We start from the raw sequence: 18,950 nt of genomic DNA, 5'->3' as shown, positions 1-18,950 counted from the left end.
TTTTACAGCCAATTAAGCACTTTTTGAAGTGTTGTCACCATTGTAATGTAGGAAATACAGTAGACAATTTGCATACATCAAGCGCCCACAGACAGCAATTTGATAATGGCCAGATAATCTGCTTTTGATGTTGATTGAGGGCAAATATTGGCCAGGACATTGGGGATAACTCCTCTGCTGTTTTTCCCAACAATACCATGGATCTTTTACATCCACTTAAGAGGGTAGACAAGGCCTTGATTTAATATCACATCCAAAAGTCAGCACCTCTGACACTGCAGCACTTCCTCACAACTATCCTAGAGCTTCAGCCAAGATTTTTGTTGCTCACGTCCTAGAGTGGGATTTGAATTGACAATCTTTTGACTCAGCAGCAAGAGTACAACAAATTGAGCCATGACTAACAGGAGGCAAGGAAAGTGGAGAGGCAAAGGGACAAATGGGTGTGGGGTGTAGGGAGGGAACCATCTGGTTCACGAATGTCCTTTAGGGAAGGAAATCTGCCGTCCTTACCTGGTCCGGTCTACATGCAACTCCAGACCCACAGCAATGTGATAGACTCTTAACTGTCCTCTAAAATGGCCGAGCAAGCCACTCAGTTGTCAAGGGCAATTAGGGATGGGCAACAAATGCTGGCCTTGCCAGTGACACCCACATCCCATGAAAGAATAAAAAAAAATTCCAGTGTGTAGGGTTGAACAGCTTAAGGCAAAGTCACCAATAGTGGAATGAATGGAGACACAAGGCCAGTATAGTTGTGAGGAAGTGCTGCAATGCCAGAAGAATGGGGAAGGGAGATTGTAGGACTGCAGGATGATACAGAAAGAGTGATGGTAGGGAAGGCCGGGGCCTTAAAGGAGTAAAACAGAGAATGAGAATTTCATGTGAGGCATTGAGGGATCTGGAGCCAGTATAGGCCAGAAAGGAGAGAAATGAGGGATGAACAGGATTGTATACAGGACAGGATGCACACAACAGAGTTTCAGATAATTTGAAGTTTAAGGAGGGTGGAGGATGGTCAACCAGTAGAACATTGGAAAAGTCAAGTTTAAAGGTGAGAATGGCATTAAAGAAGGTTTAAGCAGCAGATGGCAGAGACAGGCGATGTTGTGGAGGGGAAAGTGAGTGTTCTTTGTGACGGAGAGGATGTGGGGTCAGATGCTCAGCTCAGGACTGACTAGGATGCCGAGCTTGTGAAGTAGGGTTCAGCCACAAACAGTGGCCGGGGAGGTGGATGGAGTTGGCATCAAGGATGCTGAGTTCAGGGTGGAGGCTAAAGACAATGGTTTCAGCTGATGTCATCATTTCTATTGATTGCAAGGGAATGAAAATCAGGCGAGCTGTATTCAAAGGGCAAATGATCTGCTCAGCCAGATTACCTCCTAAATCAGAAATGAAAAGCTAGCCCATTGCTATTGTTCACTTGCCAGTTTTTTCTACATTTTGCATGTCTGCTGAGGCTCAGTTGGGAGTATTCTCATTTCTGAGTCAGAAGGTGGTGGGTTCAAGGCCCACTCCAGGACTTAAGCATAAAAATTAAACCTGATACACCTGTACTGAGGACATGCTGTGCAGTTGGAGATGTTGTCTTTTGAATGAGATTTTAAGCCAAGGTCTCATCTGACCTCTGAGGTGGATATAAACGATTCCCTGGTATTATCTTGAAGAAGAGCAGGGATGTTACCCCAGTGGCCCAACCAATGTTTATTCTTCAAGCAACATTAAAAAAGAGAAGATCCGGTCATTATAACATTGATGTTTGTGGGACTTGCTCTGCACAAATTGGCTGCTGCCTTTCCTACAGGACTACACTTCAATCGTACTTCATTGGCTGTGAAGGACTATGAGATGGCTGGTGGTTGAAAAGCACTATGTAAATGCAAGCCTTTTTTCTTTTTCCCTTCTTCTGAAGGTGCCAAACATTCTCTATTATTTGATCCAAGAGGTTTTCAATGCATAAGCCTTGACAATGAGGTAGGCTATTAAGTCATGTGGGGCATCACAGGTGAACCTGATTCGGTCTTCACGCAATGTACACATGCACATTTGCAGCAAGGTTATTGGACAGTAACCAGGATCCGGAAGACCTGGTTAAATTTCCTCTTCCTAAAGCAGAGACTCTGGGGACAATCATATCACCTGTAGTGTCACCGGTAACTCCATACAGAATGTGCACGTAACCTGGGAACTTTCTGTTGCTTATGGCTCAGTTACTCAATGGATAAACTCAACCACATGCAATTCTCATTTAATAACAAAAGCAAAATACTGAGGATGCTGGAATCTGAATTAAAAACAGAACATACTGGAAATACTCAGCTGGTCTGGCAACATCTGTAGAGAGATGAAAGGTCATAGACCTGAAACATTAACTCTATATCTCTCTCAGCCAGAGATATAGAGTTAATGTTTCAGGTTTATGACCTTTCATCTCTCTACAGATGTTGCCAGACTGGCTGAGTATTTCCAGCATATTATGTTTTTATCTCATTTGATAACTTTTACTTTATGTTGAAAATGAAACATTTCCATTTGTAAACTTTGACTCTGAATGATTACTTACTTCATAATATAGTTTGTAATCAACTGTAGAATGACACACAGAAAAAGCACCACTAGGATCTTTTAAGTAGTAGCAGTACTCTTTTGCATATTTTTCTGAAATAAGAGTTTAAAAATATGATTTTTATTGTAAGAAAACAAAACACTTGATTTAATGATATTTCTAAAAAGCAGTCACAATTTTTCCATGCACAGTCTAGAATTTTCTGCGTGCAGCACTAGTAGAATTAATATCATTCCTTTGTCAGTTATTGTATCTGAAGCATTAACACATGACAACAAAATGGGTTACACAATTGTGGGCTGATATGGGCAACAGAATTATTTATGCCATGAATTAATTCTTGGGTCTTGACAACCTGTGGGTCCACTTCACCTGTGGAAGTGTGGTGGAGCAGCCAACTGTGACTCCTGGAGTATCCAGAGCCAGGCCAGGAGTAGGTCGCCTTGTTAAAATAAAGATGGTGAATGCCGACATCACTAAGGCTGTTTGTTGCATCCTGTCACAGGGACGGGTCAGGAAAAACCATGCCACAAAACCTCTTGCTGTTGTCACTGGGGAGAGAATCTTTTTGCCATGGTGTTCAATTAGAGCTGGAATTTCATCTAGGGGGTTCAGGCCTCATTCCAGGCATGAAACTCCATGCATATTAGTCATCCTTCACTGAGCAAACCTATATGCTAGGACCATCTAAACATCCAGGTTGCACAATGTTACAGAGGCTGGGGCTGAAGAAATAACCAGGAAGGGAACTCCTTTTTCTTGGCCCTGCAACCTGTTAGAAACTCCTGGCCTGCACTGGAAATGGGTGTATTTGGGTCACGGCCAATTTTCTATTCCCCCCAACACTATTAGCTGACCTACTCTCAGAGTGTGCTGCACTGCCTACTGAAATTCAACGCCTTTACAGAAACCGTGACAGTGTAGCAAAAAGAAATATATGCAATCTCACAACCAAAGAACAGGACTCATTGTCTACGAGGAAGTTGAATGAAATTGTTCCAAAAAACATCCTTAGCAACTCAACTTATTAATCGATGAATAGTTGCACGCAATTGTTTACATAGGGAAATTCAATATAAATGCTTAGATAAGGAATTTAATTGTTGAATGTTCACAAGATACCATGACAATAGGTGCTCTGTATTTTAAACTTAAAATTTTACTTTAATTTACATTTTTAAATTTGAGATATTCATTGATGTAATCAAGAGTGGTAACCTGGTAGTTTTATTAAGACAGCTGAAAATAGCTTTATAACAAAAGAAATAAGCATTTTTAGTAAGACTGTCTAGTCCATCACCTGTGAGTAACCTGATTTTAAATCACTGAAAATGATTTAAGAAACCATATTGAACCATTCATTGGCTGCACCAGTCAGATCATTGCTTGTTGTGTATTGCGCATACTCAAGAATGGGCCTAAGGCCGCCACATTCAGACCTGAAAAGTGCCCAATCTACCTCAAATTTCCCTGGAAGGGTAAGGTATCTCAAACATTTGACCAACAGTTGAACATAGGAGCAGGAGCAGGCCATTCAGCCCACCGTGCTTGCCCCACCATTCAATATGATCATGGCTGATCATCCACTTCAATGCCTTTTTTCCACACTATCCTTATATCCTCTTATGTCATTTGTATTTATAAATCTCTCAATCTCTGCTTTAAACATACTCAACGACTGAGCTTCTACAGCCCTCTGGGGTAGAGAATTCCAAAAATTCACAACCCTCTGAGTAAAGAAATTTCTCCTCACCTCTGTCCTAAGTGGCTTCCCGCACTTAGGGGGGAAGCTAGCCATTTCACATTGCTTCTATGCAGTAGCAACACAAGTGGTATTTTCCACTAACAGGATTCTGCCATCAAGCCAAAAAGATGTTCTGTCTACACACAAATGATTAATGTGGTATATGAATTCCAGTGCACCTGCGATGTCAGGTAAGTAGGCCATGTGTCCCAATGACTGGCAGATCATATCAAACAGCATGTCCCTACGGCTGTTCACAATAGGCAAAGTACTAACCATACTCAACCAGCCTGTACTTGTAAAACTCAGAACACAGTGGTCTAGTGGTTAGGATTCAGCGCTTTCACCGCCGCGGCCCGGGTTCAGTTCCCGGCCAGGGAATGAAGTTTCTGGGTGGTGCAGTGGTTAGCACTGCAGCCTCACAGCTCCAGCGACCTGGGTTCAGTTTTGGGTACTCCCTGGAACCGTGTGGGTTTCTGCTGGGTGCTCTGGTTTCCTCCCACAGCCAAAGACTTGCAGGTTGATAGGTAAATTGGCCATTGTAAATTGCCCCTAGTATAGGTAGGAGAATTGAGGGAAGGTGGGGATGTGGTATGGGACTAATGTAGAATTAGTATAACTGGGTGGTTGATGGTCAGCACAGACTTGGTGGGCTGAAGGGTCTGTTTCAGTGCTGTATCTATCTATGACTATAACATTAGATGTGATTCTGTGATTGGACAGCACTTGTTGAACAATCCTGAGCGTGCTAAGAATTACACTAACAACCACTTTAATGTTATCAGTTGGGCTCACTATGTTGCTCACTAATGCTTGCGAGAAGCTACATATACATACATAGGACTTGTCCTCTGCAGGCAAAAGGAACATGTAAAGGCATTGCACTTTTATTGAATTAAACAAAAACGTGGGGGACAATAGTTCTCTGGTGCATTCTCCATGGCAACACATCGACTAATCCGAGTCAACTTGCCAACCCATTAGCCCCCTTTTCTCATGTAGTATAAATTATTGCTCCCTTTGAAACTTGGCATTCTTGTGTCTGTCCTGATGAATGCAAGATGAAAAGCTTCAACAGCATTTCTTTTTTTTCAGCAAGAACCATTCATTAGTTTCATAGGTGTACACTGGTTAGCTTCTTACTAAATTGAATATTTTTTAATATGTAAAGATTTTTTAAATGTGCCTGTGAACCTAACAAAATCATGCTCAAATAGCCACAATTGGGCAGGGTCGGCTTTGGTTGAAATTATTTTTCAGCCTGCGCTAAATATCGTGGAAACTTGATTTTCGCTTGACGAAACTCACATTTGGGTTTCCATAATCACTTGCGCTGTTTTGACCAATTTCACTTGGATTGTGCTGATGAAACTAACAGAAACTATAGTGTTTATGTTTTCAGAACAAGGTTTCATGTAAATTAATTGTAATGACCTTAAAAAGGGTACACAAAACAACTGAAGTTATATTGTAATCAGAAGAGCATTAGAAAGATAATTACCATTTTCTAAACTGACACAAGGAGAAGGTATTATTGCATCAGGGCAACTGTTTTCAATCTTCCAGGAATTAGCAAAAGTAATGGGTGTGCTCTCCACGATGCCTTGTCGAGATAGAAAGTCATCCGCTGCATCGTCATTGAAGACACCACATAAACCTGAAGGAAAATAATACAGGCCATTACAAGAGAGCAGTTACCTCCAGTATTCTCCTTGCTCGTTTAGGGATGACTCTGATCCATTAGTACATTTTGTTAAGAGCTGTAAATGAGTTATTCAGTTTGTGACCTAATACTGAGTTAATGTTCTCATATCATTTCAAGCAAAATTTGGATGACTTACATAATTTTATTCACAGTGACCTCCTTTGCAATTATGTACTTGCAATTTTTAACACAGCTTTAATTATTGTGAAAACAAATTGTTGTCAGCAATTTTTAAATTTCAATTTGATACAATTTGTACCAAAACCATTATACAAGTACTGAAAGTCCACAGAATGTTAATAAATATACTAGCAGACATGGCATGATGCTACTGATGGCATATCAGATGATATGCTGTTTTTATCATGCCTGGAGCATTATACCAAGTATTCTACTGTTTAGGTGGATTTTATTTTCTGGCTGGCCCCTTTAAGGCTCCCACGTACATCTGGAGTTCAATTAGAAACTCATTGGTGTTAGACACATTATAAAATCAAACAGAGGGCAATTGCCTTCTTTCTGAATCTTCTTCTCTTTTAAGATAATATTTGCTGATTGAATAGTTCCCTACCCGTTCAGCTCTGATTTCATTTTGTAAATCTGATATTTGAGGCTAACAGACATAAGTGTGGCACATGGGTAGCATGTGTAATACTTCAAGTGCAATAGATGCTCCAAATGGCCAACTTATATAAATATGCTAGTGGATCTCCCCTACTGTTTCTCATGATGGGGCTAGGCTTACGCTGTTACAAGCAGGTGGGTGCTTGAGTCCAAGTAGGATAGGGGCACATATTGTTACTCAAGGATTTGCAAATAATTACTTTGGGAGGTCTGCTCTGAAGTAATTATTTTCTGATAGGTTTCTGGAAAACTGGAGCTGATTAGGATTTATAGAGTTGCAGACACATACCAGATAGGAGGACCCCAAATTTCTTGCAGGGTTTTGCCAGACTCCTGCCACTTCCAGGAATCCCTGGCTTGTAAGGGGCAGAACTGCACTGTACAAGGCTCATGATCTCAGTGGGGGAGCAGGAGCAACGATTCCCTACACTGGGAGATTTTGGTCTTCTGGTTCAGATGGGGTAGAGCATTGCCAAGTGAGGTGAGACATGTCTACATCAAGGTACAGAGAATAGGGTCTCCCACCAGGGGCAGAGTTGTACGGGGGTTGGTGAGGGTGAGGGGCATATGGACTTGGGTGGGGTGGAAAAGGTTCAGACAAGGGAAGCAGCCTTGATCCACCTCCCCAGAGAAATTGCATGTGGGCTTTAAATCAGTGGGGGTAATGGCCAAGAGAGCACAATAAAGCATGTGGGGGAGGGGCCTGGCAACCCCCGTACTCCAATGTTGGGAAGGCTCTGGGCTTTCCGATGGTACCAGAGAGGCATCTATAGTGGCACTGGAGCTTGTTGGTCCCATGCCATTTAGGTGTCCCTAGCTGTCCCAAACTCCAGCTGGGACTGCACTGGGGAGCATCAGTGGGCACAGTCCTGGTGTAATCACTGACATGGAAGCCCATGGATATTCGGGGCAAATATACTTATTCATATATGGCACATGCCCGCCCGATAACATTTCACTCATTGAGTCAGAGGTTACACTGCTGCAAGAGAGGGGGAGGATGATGGACCTTTACTGAGAGAATTTTGGAAGAAGATGTTTATCCTGGGGACAGTGATATATAGAGTTTTCATTCCCTCCCAGAACCTAAGTGGGTTCCCTGACATTTGGTGGGATTTTCCTGGTCGCATCAGGTCTCTGCAGGTTTTTGGGGGTTGAATTGGCCCCATAGAATTTTGGGAGTATAGTGTTTTCTTGCCCACTGCAAGCTGCTAAGCAAAGGTAGAACAGCTTCATGATTAAATGTCCTTATATGAACCATCTGTTTTGGAATTCTCAGTATCAATAAAAAAGGCAGTGCTGTAACCATTTAGAAAACAGTAGGAAATAGAAAGATTCCACTCACTCTTGTTCTACCCCTCTGACTGTCTTCTGTGGTTTTTTTTCTCGTTCTGTCTGATTTTCTCCCTCTCTACCTCCCAATTTGGTTTCCTTTCACAATCTCTCTTTTGCAATGAGCTTTTGTCCAGCTCTTATTTCTGTTTCCTTCTCACTGTCCATTTTGCTGTTGCCTTTCTTTTCCTTTGGGCTGAGAATATGGTCCCAGTGCATTGGCACCTGGACCACTGCTGGCCCTGGTATGTGGCTCTCAAGTTAACATTGCCCGAGAGTATGAGCTAAATTAATTAACATCTCGTGAACTCTCAACATGTGCTATGGCATGTTGCTGGGAACACACTGCAGTCACAAGGGTGTAGTATTCGACTGTTCACAGATATTTAATGTGGGGATAACATAAGGAAAGTTGACAGTATTTTTGCGGCAGAAAATGTTTCGGATTCCGAACTTGTTACACAAAAAGATTTGTTAATGTTTTATCAGGGTGAACATTGATATAATTGGCCTAAATATGTGCCTCAGCTCAAGGACTTACTTTTCTGCAATGTAAGTGGTGATTCCCTTAAGTGAATTGGATGTTAATCAGATAGCCACTTACCTCACATTCTAATGCTACCTTGCTGTCTGTGGACAATGAATAGGTCTGTTTATTATACAGTTCAAAATACAGTTCCTGTTTGTGAGCAATGTTATGGAGCACTTGCTGATAACAGCCATTTTGCCCACTTGCATGCGCCATGGAGAGGTCACCCATAGTTGCCTCACAGCGACTGACACCACTGACCACCTCTAGGCGCTTACCCATTGTCTCTCGAGACAAGGAGGCCAAAGAAAGAGAAAGAAAGAAAGTTGGTTCATATACTAAAGTCTGTCTACCATCTGCCCCTGTTTAAAATTTTACTTGAAGATGTACGTCATCCTTTGGGCTCAATTCTTATCACTGTTTTAGGTATGGGTTTGCCAAAAGTAAGCCATGGACCGGAGTTTTATGTTCCCACGGGAGTGGGCTAGAGGTGGGGGGATGGTGTAAAATTGAGTGGGAGGCAGGGGGTGCCGTTCCCCTCACTTTCCCGCCCCCGCTGCAATTTTATGAGTGGTGGGGGAGATGATAACAGCCCACCTGCCTCAGGCCAGTTAAGGCCCTTAAATGGCCAATTAATTGTCACTTAAGGTCCTCCTTCCAACACTGCTGGTATATTACCAGCGGCGGGCAGGTGGCTCAGCACTTCAGGAGGTCGCCAGATGGTGACGTCTTTGTGGGCTGGGGGGCGGGCCTCCTGATTAGGCACCCTGTGCCCAACAGAGGGCTCCCTGATGGCACAAGCCGCCCCCACTGGCGCACATTTCCCACCCCTCCTCAACCAAACCCCCAAGCCGCCTCACCGGGGCCCAGCTGATTGTCCTCAGCAAGGCCCCACACAATTACCTTAATACCGGGGCCTTGTCCATTGCTACTGCTCTCGCTGGGTGCAGTCCCAGCAGTGGCCACCGTTGTTGGGACTCATTGGCTGGCAGCTCTCGGAGGCGGGATTTCCTGCCTCAGAGGGGTGTAAGTCCCACCCAAGGCCTGTGCCATGTAAAATCATAGCATGGATCCCAGGCCCGGCAGAGGCGGTCTCGCCACTGACTTTTTGGCCAGTGGGTGGGGCCTCCGACCCGACCTAAAATTCCAGCTATGGTTTCAAATTTTAGCCCAAATCCACTGACAACAAGCCTTGCAGTCAGTCATTGCTCAGCTTGCCCATGCAGGTCTAAAAGGTGGGTTCTCATTACTGGTCCAAACTGATACTGCCACCCATAGGGGAAGTGGCCAGAGGAAAAAAATGGAAATGACTTTTGAGCTCAGTCGTCTGCTGCCCACAGTATTGTGGAATCTGACCTGCATTATAAATATGTAGTTGCTATTCCCAGCACATGAAGTCAAGACTATTACAGAAGCATTTCTACTTGAAGATGTAGTTTGAGTGTAATCCTGTAGCTACACTTAGGGCTGAATTTTATGCAGACAGCAGGGATCCCGACGCTGGGCCAGAAAGGTGAGGGGACCCCCTCCCCACCCCCCCCCCCCCCCCCCACCCCGCCTTATCTGTTTTGGAGACTTCCAGCTGCATTTTATGGCGTTCAGTCAGTCAACTGCCCGGCACCAGGTCCCCGTTCCTTTAAGAATGGGGATCCCACTGCCAAGAACTACCAGCCAATCGGAGGCTGGCAGCTTAGCAGTCCCAGCAGCCCCACTGGGAGTGGTGGCCACTCCTGGCACAACAGTAGGCCTGGCGCTCGGAGTGGCGCGGGCTCACTGGCGCCAGTCAGACAGGCTCCAACGAAGAGGTGGGGAAGGTTCGTTGGTGAGGACGGGCGTGGGAGGTGTTGGCGTGGGGCAGCCTTTTCCACTGTGGGCCACATATTGCTCGGTATAATGCCAGCTGTGACAGGAAGGGGCCTTTAAGTGACTATTAAGTCCTTGGCCTCCCCCATCCCTGACAAAATTCTATGGCATCAGCAAGGCAATGGGCACTCCATCCCCCACTTCCCTTGCTATTTAATGGGACCCCTCCACCACCTCCACCCCCGACTCCTTGCCTGTCCCTAGACGGCTGATAAAATTCAGCCCTAAGTGTGCATTTGAATGAATATATCATATTAGCCATACCTTTTGTTCTTCCTTTTAAATCTTCAGACAGTGAGATGTAAAGCTGCATAACAGGAAATATCTGCACTTGCATTTTCAGTCCAAATGTCGTTGCAACTTGAAAGTACATTGACGACTGCTGAAATATTATTATTCCACCTGTTTTTAAAAAAAGAAATACTGCTTTAACTGACTTTTAACCATTTATTTAGTTATCTCATAGTTATATTTTTTCCACTGAAATGGCAAGACATATCGGGAGAAGTGTTGATCAGAAAGCACCCGAATTGCACTCTCGCCAACAATTAAAGTTACTTTAATGAGGCTAGCTACAACATGCTGTGCTGAAAGGTTGATAGAGGCAGTAACCCTTATCACATTTTATAAAGTACTTGGATACGCACTTGTTGTGCTGTAACCTACAGGGCTGCGGACCAGAAGCTGGAAAGTGGGGTTGGGTTGGGTGACACTTTTTCAGCCAACAAAGACACATCTTCTCCGTAAATTTCTATAATTTCTCTGAACAGGACAAAACATTTTTTACCTGTTCTCAGGGGAATTCCAACCTTATTTCCATTAAAATGTACAGTGCCAACATTGGTGAACACAAGGGTGGTCTATAAAAAAAAGATGTGTGCATATATCATTTCAGTGCACATATTGACAGAATTAAAGTATAAAAATTAATGGCTGTACAAATTCTCACCTGATTCGTAGTTAAGGTAACATGCTGTAAACATGTTTGTTTAAATGCTGCTTGACACTGGTGGATATCTACCTTGATGGTCCAGTCCTCCGTCTGTTTGACAAAACATTGAGAATTGGAGAACTCGGAAATGTCTCAAGCAGATATAATTATGCCTATGCCATTAATTATACATTTGCTTTAAAAATTGATTATAAACAAGAGAAAAATGTAGGAAACATACAAAAACAGCATAGTATGAGCAATCCCCTATCATGCTGTAATAATTATTATCAAAAGTTGTGATGTAAGTTGCTTCTTCTATTTTGCATCTCCCAGGGCAACTGAGGTGAAAACACGACCATGCTCCAGTTTTACAAGTGCTAAAATGAAAAAATAAATGAAATAATTGAGATCTTGTTCTAAAATATTTGAATTTTTTAGTGTAAAAACAACATCTGACATGTACAGTGCAAAGCGTACCATGATTGACAGGAAGTTGTCCTTGTTTCTCCAGATCCATAAATATTACCACCATATTCACAAGGGCAGTCCACTTTCTTGATGCAGCTGTTTGTTCCTCTTCCATTATCAAGAACTGTGCCTGAGACACATTAAAATACATTTCTAACTTCTTTTTCTATGCACAATGAAAGTAAAGTACACAAGTTTCATTTACACTTACTAATCCAATAAAATCATTTTTTGCTGATATTCCTGTTCTAGCACTATTTCACTGAAAGTTCTTTTGCCTCTCTGTTGGGTCAGTCGGGAAAATAAAAAATTCTCTCAAATCACCATTTCAAAAATTATTTCCATTTGCGTCATTTGTTCCCTACGAACTATACAAATGGAAAGGCGCTGCTATGTAATCAACTGCTAATTTGTGCAGGACAGCAGTATAATTAAGAGTCGATTCGCCTACTGATTTTCTCCCCTTCCCTCTGGAAAGATGTCTCGTCCCTTAGCAACACTCCCATTGCGCACCAGTTAAAGATAAAAGTGATTGCCAAAGGATTCAGAGATAAAGACGTGGACACGTCTTTGTAGTCAAAATCCCTTGGAATGCCGGTTTGTTCTTGTCAGTGCCCTCCAGTGTCGGCCATGCTGTTTTGAGTTTGTTGGGTCAAATGCAGGGCACTTCATTAGCACGGAGAGGCCACTCATGGCATTGTGGAAAAATACCCATCACCCACTTGCCCTATGTGAGTAAAATCTCCAGCAACTGTATGACATTGGCTATGACCACCGCAGTCCCCACCCCCCCCCCCCCCCCGCCCCGCCTCCCTTTAACCCCCTGTGCAAGAGGGCCTGATCAATAGCATTTTAAAAAATGATCTTTACTTTTCTTTGAGTGTCTGGGCACTTCCCTACTTGGAGCCCACCAGTGGGACCCACAACGACCTATGTGAAAGTGGCTGTACTTCATCTCACTGGCACAATGTTCTGAGTCCTGAATGAACCAATGGAGTGGGAACAATATTTGCCTTGCATTGGAGGTGGTTGGAAGGGGGGGTGCAGTGGTGGGTCCTGGGACTCACAAGGAAAGTGGACAACTCCCAGAAACAGCTGCAACACTGTGGAACCGGTTCATTACCATTTTCTTTTGTGGGGTTGGGCACGGGGGATTGTGGGGGAGGGGTGGGGGGTGGTTCTCCGATTTCTTCTGAACTTACAATGAGAGACCAGAAAAGTCCTCCCGCACCCTCCACACTAAGGAATTCTCAACTCCCACCAATAGCACCACTAAACATCTTGGTTGATTTTATGTTTTAGCAAGCATTCAAAAAAATTTATTTGGAAATGATATTGTGGCATGAAATCTAAATTGTGTTTAGGAGAAGGACACAACGGTTTAAGTACATAGTGGATCGCTCACAGAAGTGTTTTATGTAAAAATAATATTTAGGTACAAGTAAAAGATAAAATTGTTTTTGATGAATAAATATTATTACCATCTGGACATTCACAAGTGTTCACACACTGATCACACAGCAGCTGAGGTTTCAGATTAGAGCAGGTTGGAACACACAAAGGGCCGCACTCCTTGTAAATCTGATTTGCAGGACATTCGGGCTCTCCTGAAACATGGAAGTATTTTTTATTTTTCTATTCTGATCACTGATTATGTGATGAAATGCAGACACAAATAATCTTGTTTGCTTTCCCTGAGTGACAATTTTCATTAAATTATTACACTGTGATGAGTACATTTTAATTTTGAGTGTTTAATTGTCCTGATTGCCAGAGCTAACTTACCACATTTAGTTATTGTCCTCCAATTCTTCCAGAACTGAATAGTCTCTTTATCACATTGCCGTGCTATTTCTGCAAAAGTAGCGCATGCACACTTTGATTCTTTACAGGCACAAGTGTCTGCCTTACACATTTTCCAGTACTGGTCTGTAATTTTGTTCTCAAAACAGGATGTGAAGAGATCTGAGATTGCGTAGCATTGCTGAAAATGAAAATAACAACACAACAAAACTTAGGCACAGAAAATCCCACTGCTGCGCTCTCAAGTAATTGAGTAGTCTATGGGACAGGAATATTTCTATGGAGATAGGGCTAAAGAGAGGGTTAGTTGTGAAGTGTGGCCAGCAAATAGGAAAAAAAGGATTCATGACAATGGCTAAATCTTCTGTAATTCTGTTTCACTATGTTTGGTAATCAAAGTATTTATGTAGAATCTTCCTATGGAATTAAAGTATTATGGTGGAGGGTTATAATTATGACCTCTTCAATCATGTGGTCTCAATCCCCAACAAGGATACCCTCCGCCCTTTTACCCTCCCTTTGGCATGATCCCTCTTCCAGTTTTGATTTGTTCAACGACTCCCTCACCTCATGTGAGGAAGAAGATTTTAACACGAGTGGTAATGATCTGGAACCTTATGCCTACGGCGGTGGTGGAAGTGGAGAAAATCAATGATTTCAAAAGGAATTTGGATCGGCACTTGAGGGGAATAAACGTGCAGGGTTACAGAAATAGAGCAGGGAGTGGGACTGACTGGATTGCTCTACAGACAGCTGGCATAGACTTGATGGGCTGAATGGCCTCCTTCTGTGCCATAATGACTCAATGCCTCTATGACCTCCACCTTTGATGCTCTTATTCCTAATAAAACTTTATCCTCTCCCATATAATAAAAGCAAAATACTGCAGATACGGGAAATCTGAAATAAAAACAAGAAGTGCTGGAAATACTCAGCAGGTCTGGCAGCATCTGTGGAGAGAGAAGCAGAGTTAACGTTTCAGGTCTGTCACAGACCTGAAACATTAACTCTGCTTCTCTCTCGACTTTATCCTCTCCCGTACCATTCATTCCTCCCAAGTCTAAGAAGCATAAACTTGAGTATACCCAGTGCTCAACTGACTCAGCAATTCAGCACCAGGTCTGGCTTCACTATAGTTAGCTCTATTGTACCTCAGTCTACCCTATCAAAAGCACCCAGTACTCTGTGATCATCTAAGGGCAAAAAGATAATTCCCATCTCTTTACTATCAACTGTCTCCTTAAAAAACTCTCCCTGCATACTTCATTCACACCTTTTACAAGTGTAATGAGTTCTTAGATTTCTTTGTCACTAAGACTGAGACTATCCATTCAGCTGGTTCTGCTGCTTTTCCCTTGGCCAGTAAGCCAAATCTACCCGCAGTCCCATCAGCACCCTAGTCCTGAATAAGTCTCTCTCTAAGTTTCTCCCACCAGCCTCTCTAAGACCATCTCAGCTATGAGACCTACATCCTCCTTCCTTGACCCCATTTCCACTAAAATTTTGATCACCTAACTTGTTGGTTCCCTTTTTAACCTATCTTTTAAATGGATCCCTCACATCAGGAGTACTCCTCCAGCCATACAAAACCATTTCATCAACCACTTCCTGAAAAAAAACCTTTGTCCTCCCTAAGTACTCTTCCATCTCCAACCTTCCAACTTTTCTAAGGTCCTTTAATACGTTGTTGCTTTCCAGATCCGTGCCCAACTTTTTTGTAACTCCTTGTTTGAATTCCTCCAATCAGGATTCTGCCTCTCACACAGCCCCATGATCATGAAAACATTCCTTGGGTCTGTGACATTGGTGCCATTTCCCTTCATGTCTTCCTGAACTCCTCTGAAGCTTTAGATATAGTTGATTACATCATCCTTTTCCGATGCCTCTCCTCCATTGTCTTGCTCATTGGGACTGCTCTCTCTTGCTTCTACTTTTACCTATCTGATTGCAGCTAGAACATCTCTACTAACTATTTCCCTTCTCACCCCACATTGTCATCTGTGGAGTCTGCTGAGGAACCATTCTTGGCCCCCTCCTCTTCCTCATCTACATGTTAATCCTTCCCAAAAATATTTGAAGCCATGGGGTTGTCTTCCACGTGCACCCTGATGACACACATCTCTACCCCTCCACCAGATCAATTGACCTCTCCAATACCTCTGTACAGTCAAACTGCTTGTCCAAAATCTCGTCTTGGATGAGTCATTATTTCCTTCAGCTAAAAATTAAAAACCCATAATCATCATCCTTGCCCCAACCACGTGTCAGACTGAGGAAAACTGTTCACAGCTTTGGTATCTAATTTGATTAGAAGCTGAGCTGCTGACCACAAATCCCATCCATCCCGAATATTGTCTATTTCCATCTCTGTAGTACTGCCAACCTTCGCCACCGCCTGAGCTCATTTGCTGCTGAAACACTCAGCTAGGATTTTGACATCTTCAGACTCGATTTCTCCAAAACCTTCCTGGACAGTCTCTCATTCTGCTCAGCCAAAACTCTGCTGCCTCTGTCCTATCTGACACAAACACTCTCTTGCCCATCACTGACACCAAGACTCTTGGCCATCATCCCTGCGCTACAATGGTTCCTGGTACTCATTGCCTCAAATTTAAAATTCTCATAGTTGTGTTAAAATACCTCCATGGCCTTATCCCTCCTGCCTCCCCTGACTCTACCATGGCTCTACTTAGCCACTGAGCAGGCTGCTTGCCCAATGATGAAGCCAATGTTCAGCCTTGTGGAGGTCAAGATGTCTCAATTCTCTCGGTGCACTGGCCGATAGTGTAACGCCAGGTTCTGATCGAGGCTTAGTAGCAGGAACCTCTAACTTAGGGCCTCCTCGTCCTGGCCTATCATTTGCCTTGTGAGGGCCAGACAGAGGTTCTGCCTCTTACAAATCAATACAAATGCTGCCAGAAATGGCAGAAATTTGGCGTAACCAGATCTCTCCTATTTCCAGGGGGTTTGCACTGGTCTTCTGCTGAGTTTGCAGTGGGACACCAGCCAAATCCTGTAGATGATTGTGGGTCTGATGTTTCATCATTGACCGTATATGAGGTAATGTTCCTTTTCCAAAACTGGCATCCTCTCACCTCATTGCACACGAAATAAGATAACTTGTTATATGTGCTGCCATAAGATCAAAGTTGTCTTTCTGCGTTTGTCTTTGATTATGTACTTACACTCTTTGCTTTACACGATGATGTTGTAGCGGGGTTGCTATAACATGTGTGGCCCAAAACATCTAGCTTATTTGCATCAAAAAAAGTTGAACCTGTAAAAAAAGAATGATAAACAAGCTCAGCAAATGATGTAAAATGTGTAAGCAATGGCATTGAAACTGTTACATTACCATTGCATAACAAGAAACTTGACTCAGTGTAGTAAGAGAAAAGCCAGTTATTGCTTTAACACTTCTTTTTTTTACCATAAGTGGTCATATTGCTTTCTTCAAATTTTCCACATAGGCCACAGAGTTGTCCTTGATATTTAGCGTCAAGAGTTATCTGCAAGCAAAAGTAAATGCAAAGTTTTAGAAATAGCTATGCCCATATCTACCCAGAGTGACAGTTCCAGGTCTTATGGATGAACAATACGACTGCAATTTATTATTACAAAAGGAAGATTTTTTTTAAACATTTGTCCCTTTTACCACAACTGCTTTGCATGAAATTGCAGATTCCTGGAAGGTATAGTTTTATTGTTTTACTTTGCCCAAACTAGTGCTTCAGACACTAAGAGGCCATACAAAGGATCATGCACTTCATACTGACAGCTGTGCCCTTCTCATTCTGCTGCTCCTGAACAGATCTCCTCAAAGGGGTCTTCACTGTTCCCTCTCAAATGGGGCCTCCCTCGGTTGCCTGGATCGGTCCAGGAACACATGCTCCTCTGCCTCAGAGAATGCAGAGACCTAACTAAATATTTCTAATTAAAGAGTCCTTCCTCCTCAGCTCCCCAGCCACTTTGGTGGATGACTGCCTCTTTAATCTGCTTAGGCATTGAAATCCTACTGCAGCTTTCTAGTTTTTCCTCTGCACCCTTCATGGCAAGCTCCCAATGAGTGGCAATGCTCCTGCCTGGATTCCGAGCTGTTCAAACAAGAGTGCATGTTCTACCCTCCCAGTGAAGATAAATACATGCAAATAAAGTGCGTGGTTTCTCACTTGTTTACTTTGCCGTGTATACACAAGCTACTGTACACAAAAAAATTATTTGAGAAAATCTTCCATAGTATTTTTACCGATAGTGCATCTTGATGGTTCCAGATCAAAGATATAGTGTGCTTCCTGTTATAAATCCGTGTGTAAATTCCATATGTCTGAATACTTATCACCTTGTCATCAAATGGCACTGTCACTCTGTGAAATAAATACCGGATGAAAAATGTACCAAGAACAGTATCGATAATACAATAATGAGTACTTCCATCTTATCCAATGTAATCTAGCTAATGATAAGTCATCGATAATAGTTGTCATTGACCAATAAGTCCCAATATTTGGAAAGATTTTGCTCTCACATTTATGATCGCTAATTTATTTTCTCCCTGGCTGCCTTATTTCCTGTGCTTGGGTACTTCTATAAATTTGCAAGAGATGCATACAAAGATGAAAAAGGGTCCAAACAGAAGTATTCCAATGCAGGATAAATTCTGAATGAAGAAAAAAATGGAAAAATAACTGCTTCTATAGTGCTTGGGAAGGGTCTAGCATAGTGCTAGATCATAAGAATGCCATAGTAGATTGTGGTAAGACACAAGCCAGAAGGATAGGGTGGAGAAAAAGGAAGGGAATGGTTGAGTTCTTGGTCTGTGTTACAAGTCAAGAAACAGTGGAGGTGAGATAGGAAGGCAGATCTTCAGACATATATGTAAGAACATCTGGACAATAAAATTGGGTTACTTTACTGATTGTAAGATAACGCATAGAATAAGGATGATATATGTGATCAACATAGGATTTGGATAAAAAAAGAGGTAATATATTTTGGGAAAAAATAGGAAAGGGAGTATACACTTAATGGAAGGATACTGGGGTAGATTTTCAAACAGGTGCCAGAGCATAAAACTGACATTATGGACTGGAAGTCTGTTACAGAAAATTGCCAATTTTCCTTCCCATTCATTCCATAACATCTTTGCCATGGCTGGTTTTATTTTAGGTTTCTCATGTGTGATTTGTATCTCGGTTGTGTCTGGACAACAGAAGTAAGGTGTGATTGTAAGGATTTTGTGCTTAAGATTCTTGTGTATCCTACTATATCAAGAAAAACATAATGTCATTTTAATATTGAATGCAAATGGTAGTTAAACCAAAATGTTAGGTACTGAGATCAGACAGTGAATAGGTTATTCCCTGAACAGATAACAATTTGCAA

At 42.6% G+C, this 18,950-nt stretch overlaps 1 protein-coding gene across 1 annotated transcript in view; it reads right to left on the bottom strand.

Annotated features, from left to right (window-relative positions):
• LOC137384933 (mucin-19-like) overlaps nucleotides 1–18,950 on the bottom strand; it is a 36,420-nt gene that overhangs the window by 14,990 nt on the left and 2,480 nt on the right. Inside the window, exons 4-18 of the mRNA XM_068059643.1 lie at nucleotides 18,707–18,829; nucleotides 17,815–17,932; nucleotides 16,999–17,077; nucleotides 16,754–16,845; nucleotides 13,551–13,749; nucleotides 13,247–13,372; nucleotides 11,775–11,895; nucleotides 11,536–11,674; nucleotides 11,313–11,405; nucleotides 11,151–11,223; nucleotides 10,628–10,765; nucleotides 5,812–5,967; nucleotides 5,619–5,691; nucleotides 4,490–4,560; nucleotides 2,564–2,658 (exon numbers count right to left, since the gene is read on the bottom strand). Of these exons, the coding sequence (XP_067915744.1) occupies nucleotides 2,564–2,658; nucleotides 4,490–4,560; nucleotides 5,619–5,691; nucleotides 5,812–5,967; nucleotides 10,628–10,765; nucleotides 11,151–11,223; nucleotides 11,313–11,405; nucleotides 11,536–11,674; nucleotides 11,775–11,895; nucleotides 13,247–13,372; nucleotides 13,551–13,749; nucleotides 16,754–16,845; nucleotides 16,999–17,077; nucleotides 17,815–17,932; nucleotides 18,707–18,829 (1,696 nt within the window). The remainder of the gene's footprint in view (nucleotides 1–2,563; nucleotides 2,659–4,489; nucleotides 4,561–5,618; nucleotides 5,692–5,811; nucleotides 5,968–10,627; nucleotides 10,766–11,150; nucleotides 11,224–11,312; nucleotides 11,406–11,535; nucleotides 11,675–11,774; nucleotides 11,896–13,246; nucleotides 13,373–13,550; nucleotides 13,750–16,753; nucleotides 16,846–16,998; nucleotides 17,078–17,814; nucleotides 17,933–18,706; nucleotides 18,830–18,950) is intronic.

This window comes from Heterodontus francisci, chromosome 27 (genome assembly GCF_036365525.1).
Source record: "Heterodontus francisci isolate sHetFra1 chromosome 27, sHetFra1.hap1, whole genome shotgun sequence".
In the NCBI taxonomy this organism is placed as follows: Eukaryota; Metazoa; Chordata; class Chondrichthyes; order Heterodontiformes; family Heterodontidae; genus Heterodontus; species Heterodontus francisci.
The sequence above is the reverse complement of the archived record's forward strand: the minus strand, read 5'-3'. Positions and strand labels throughout refer to the sequence as shown.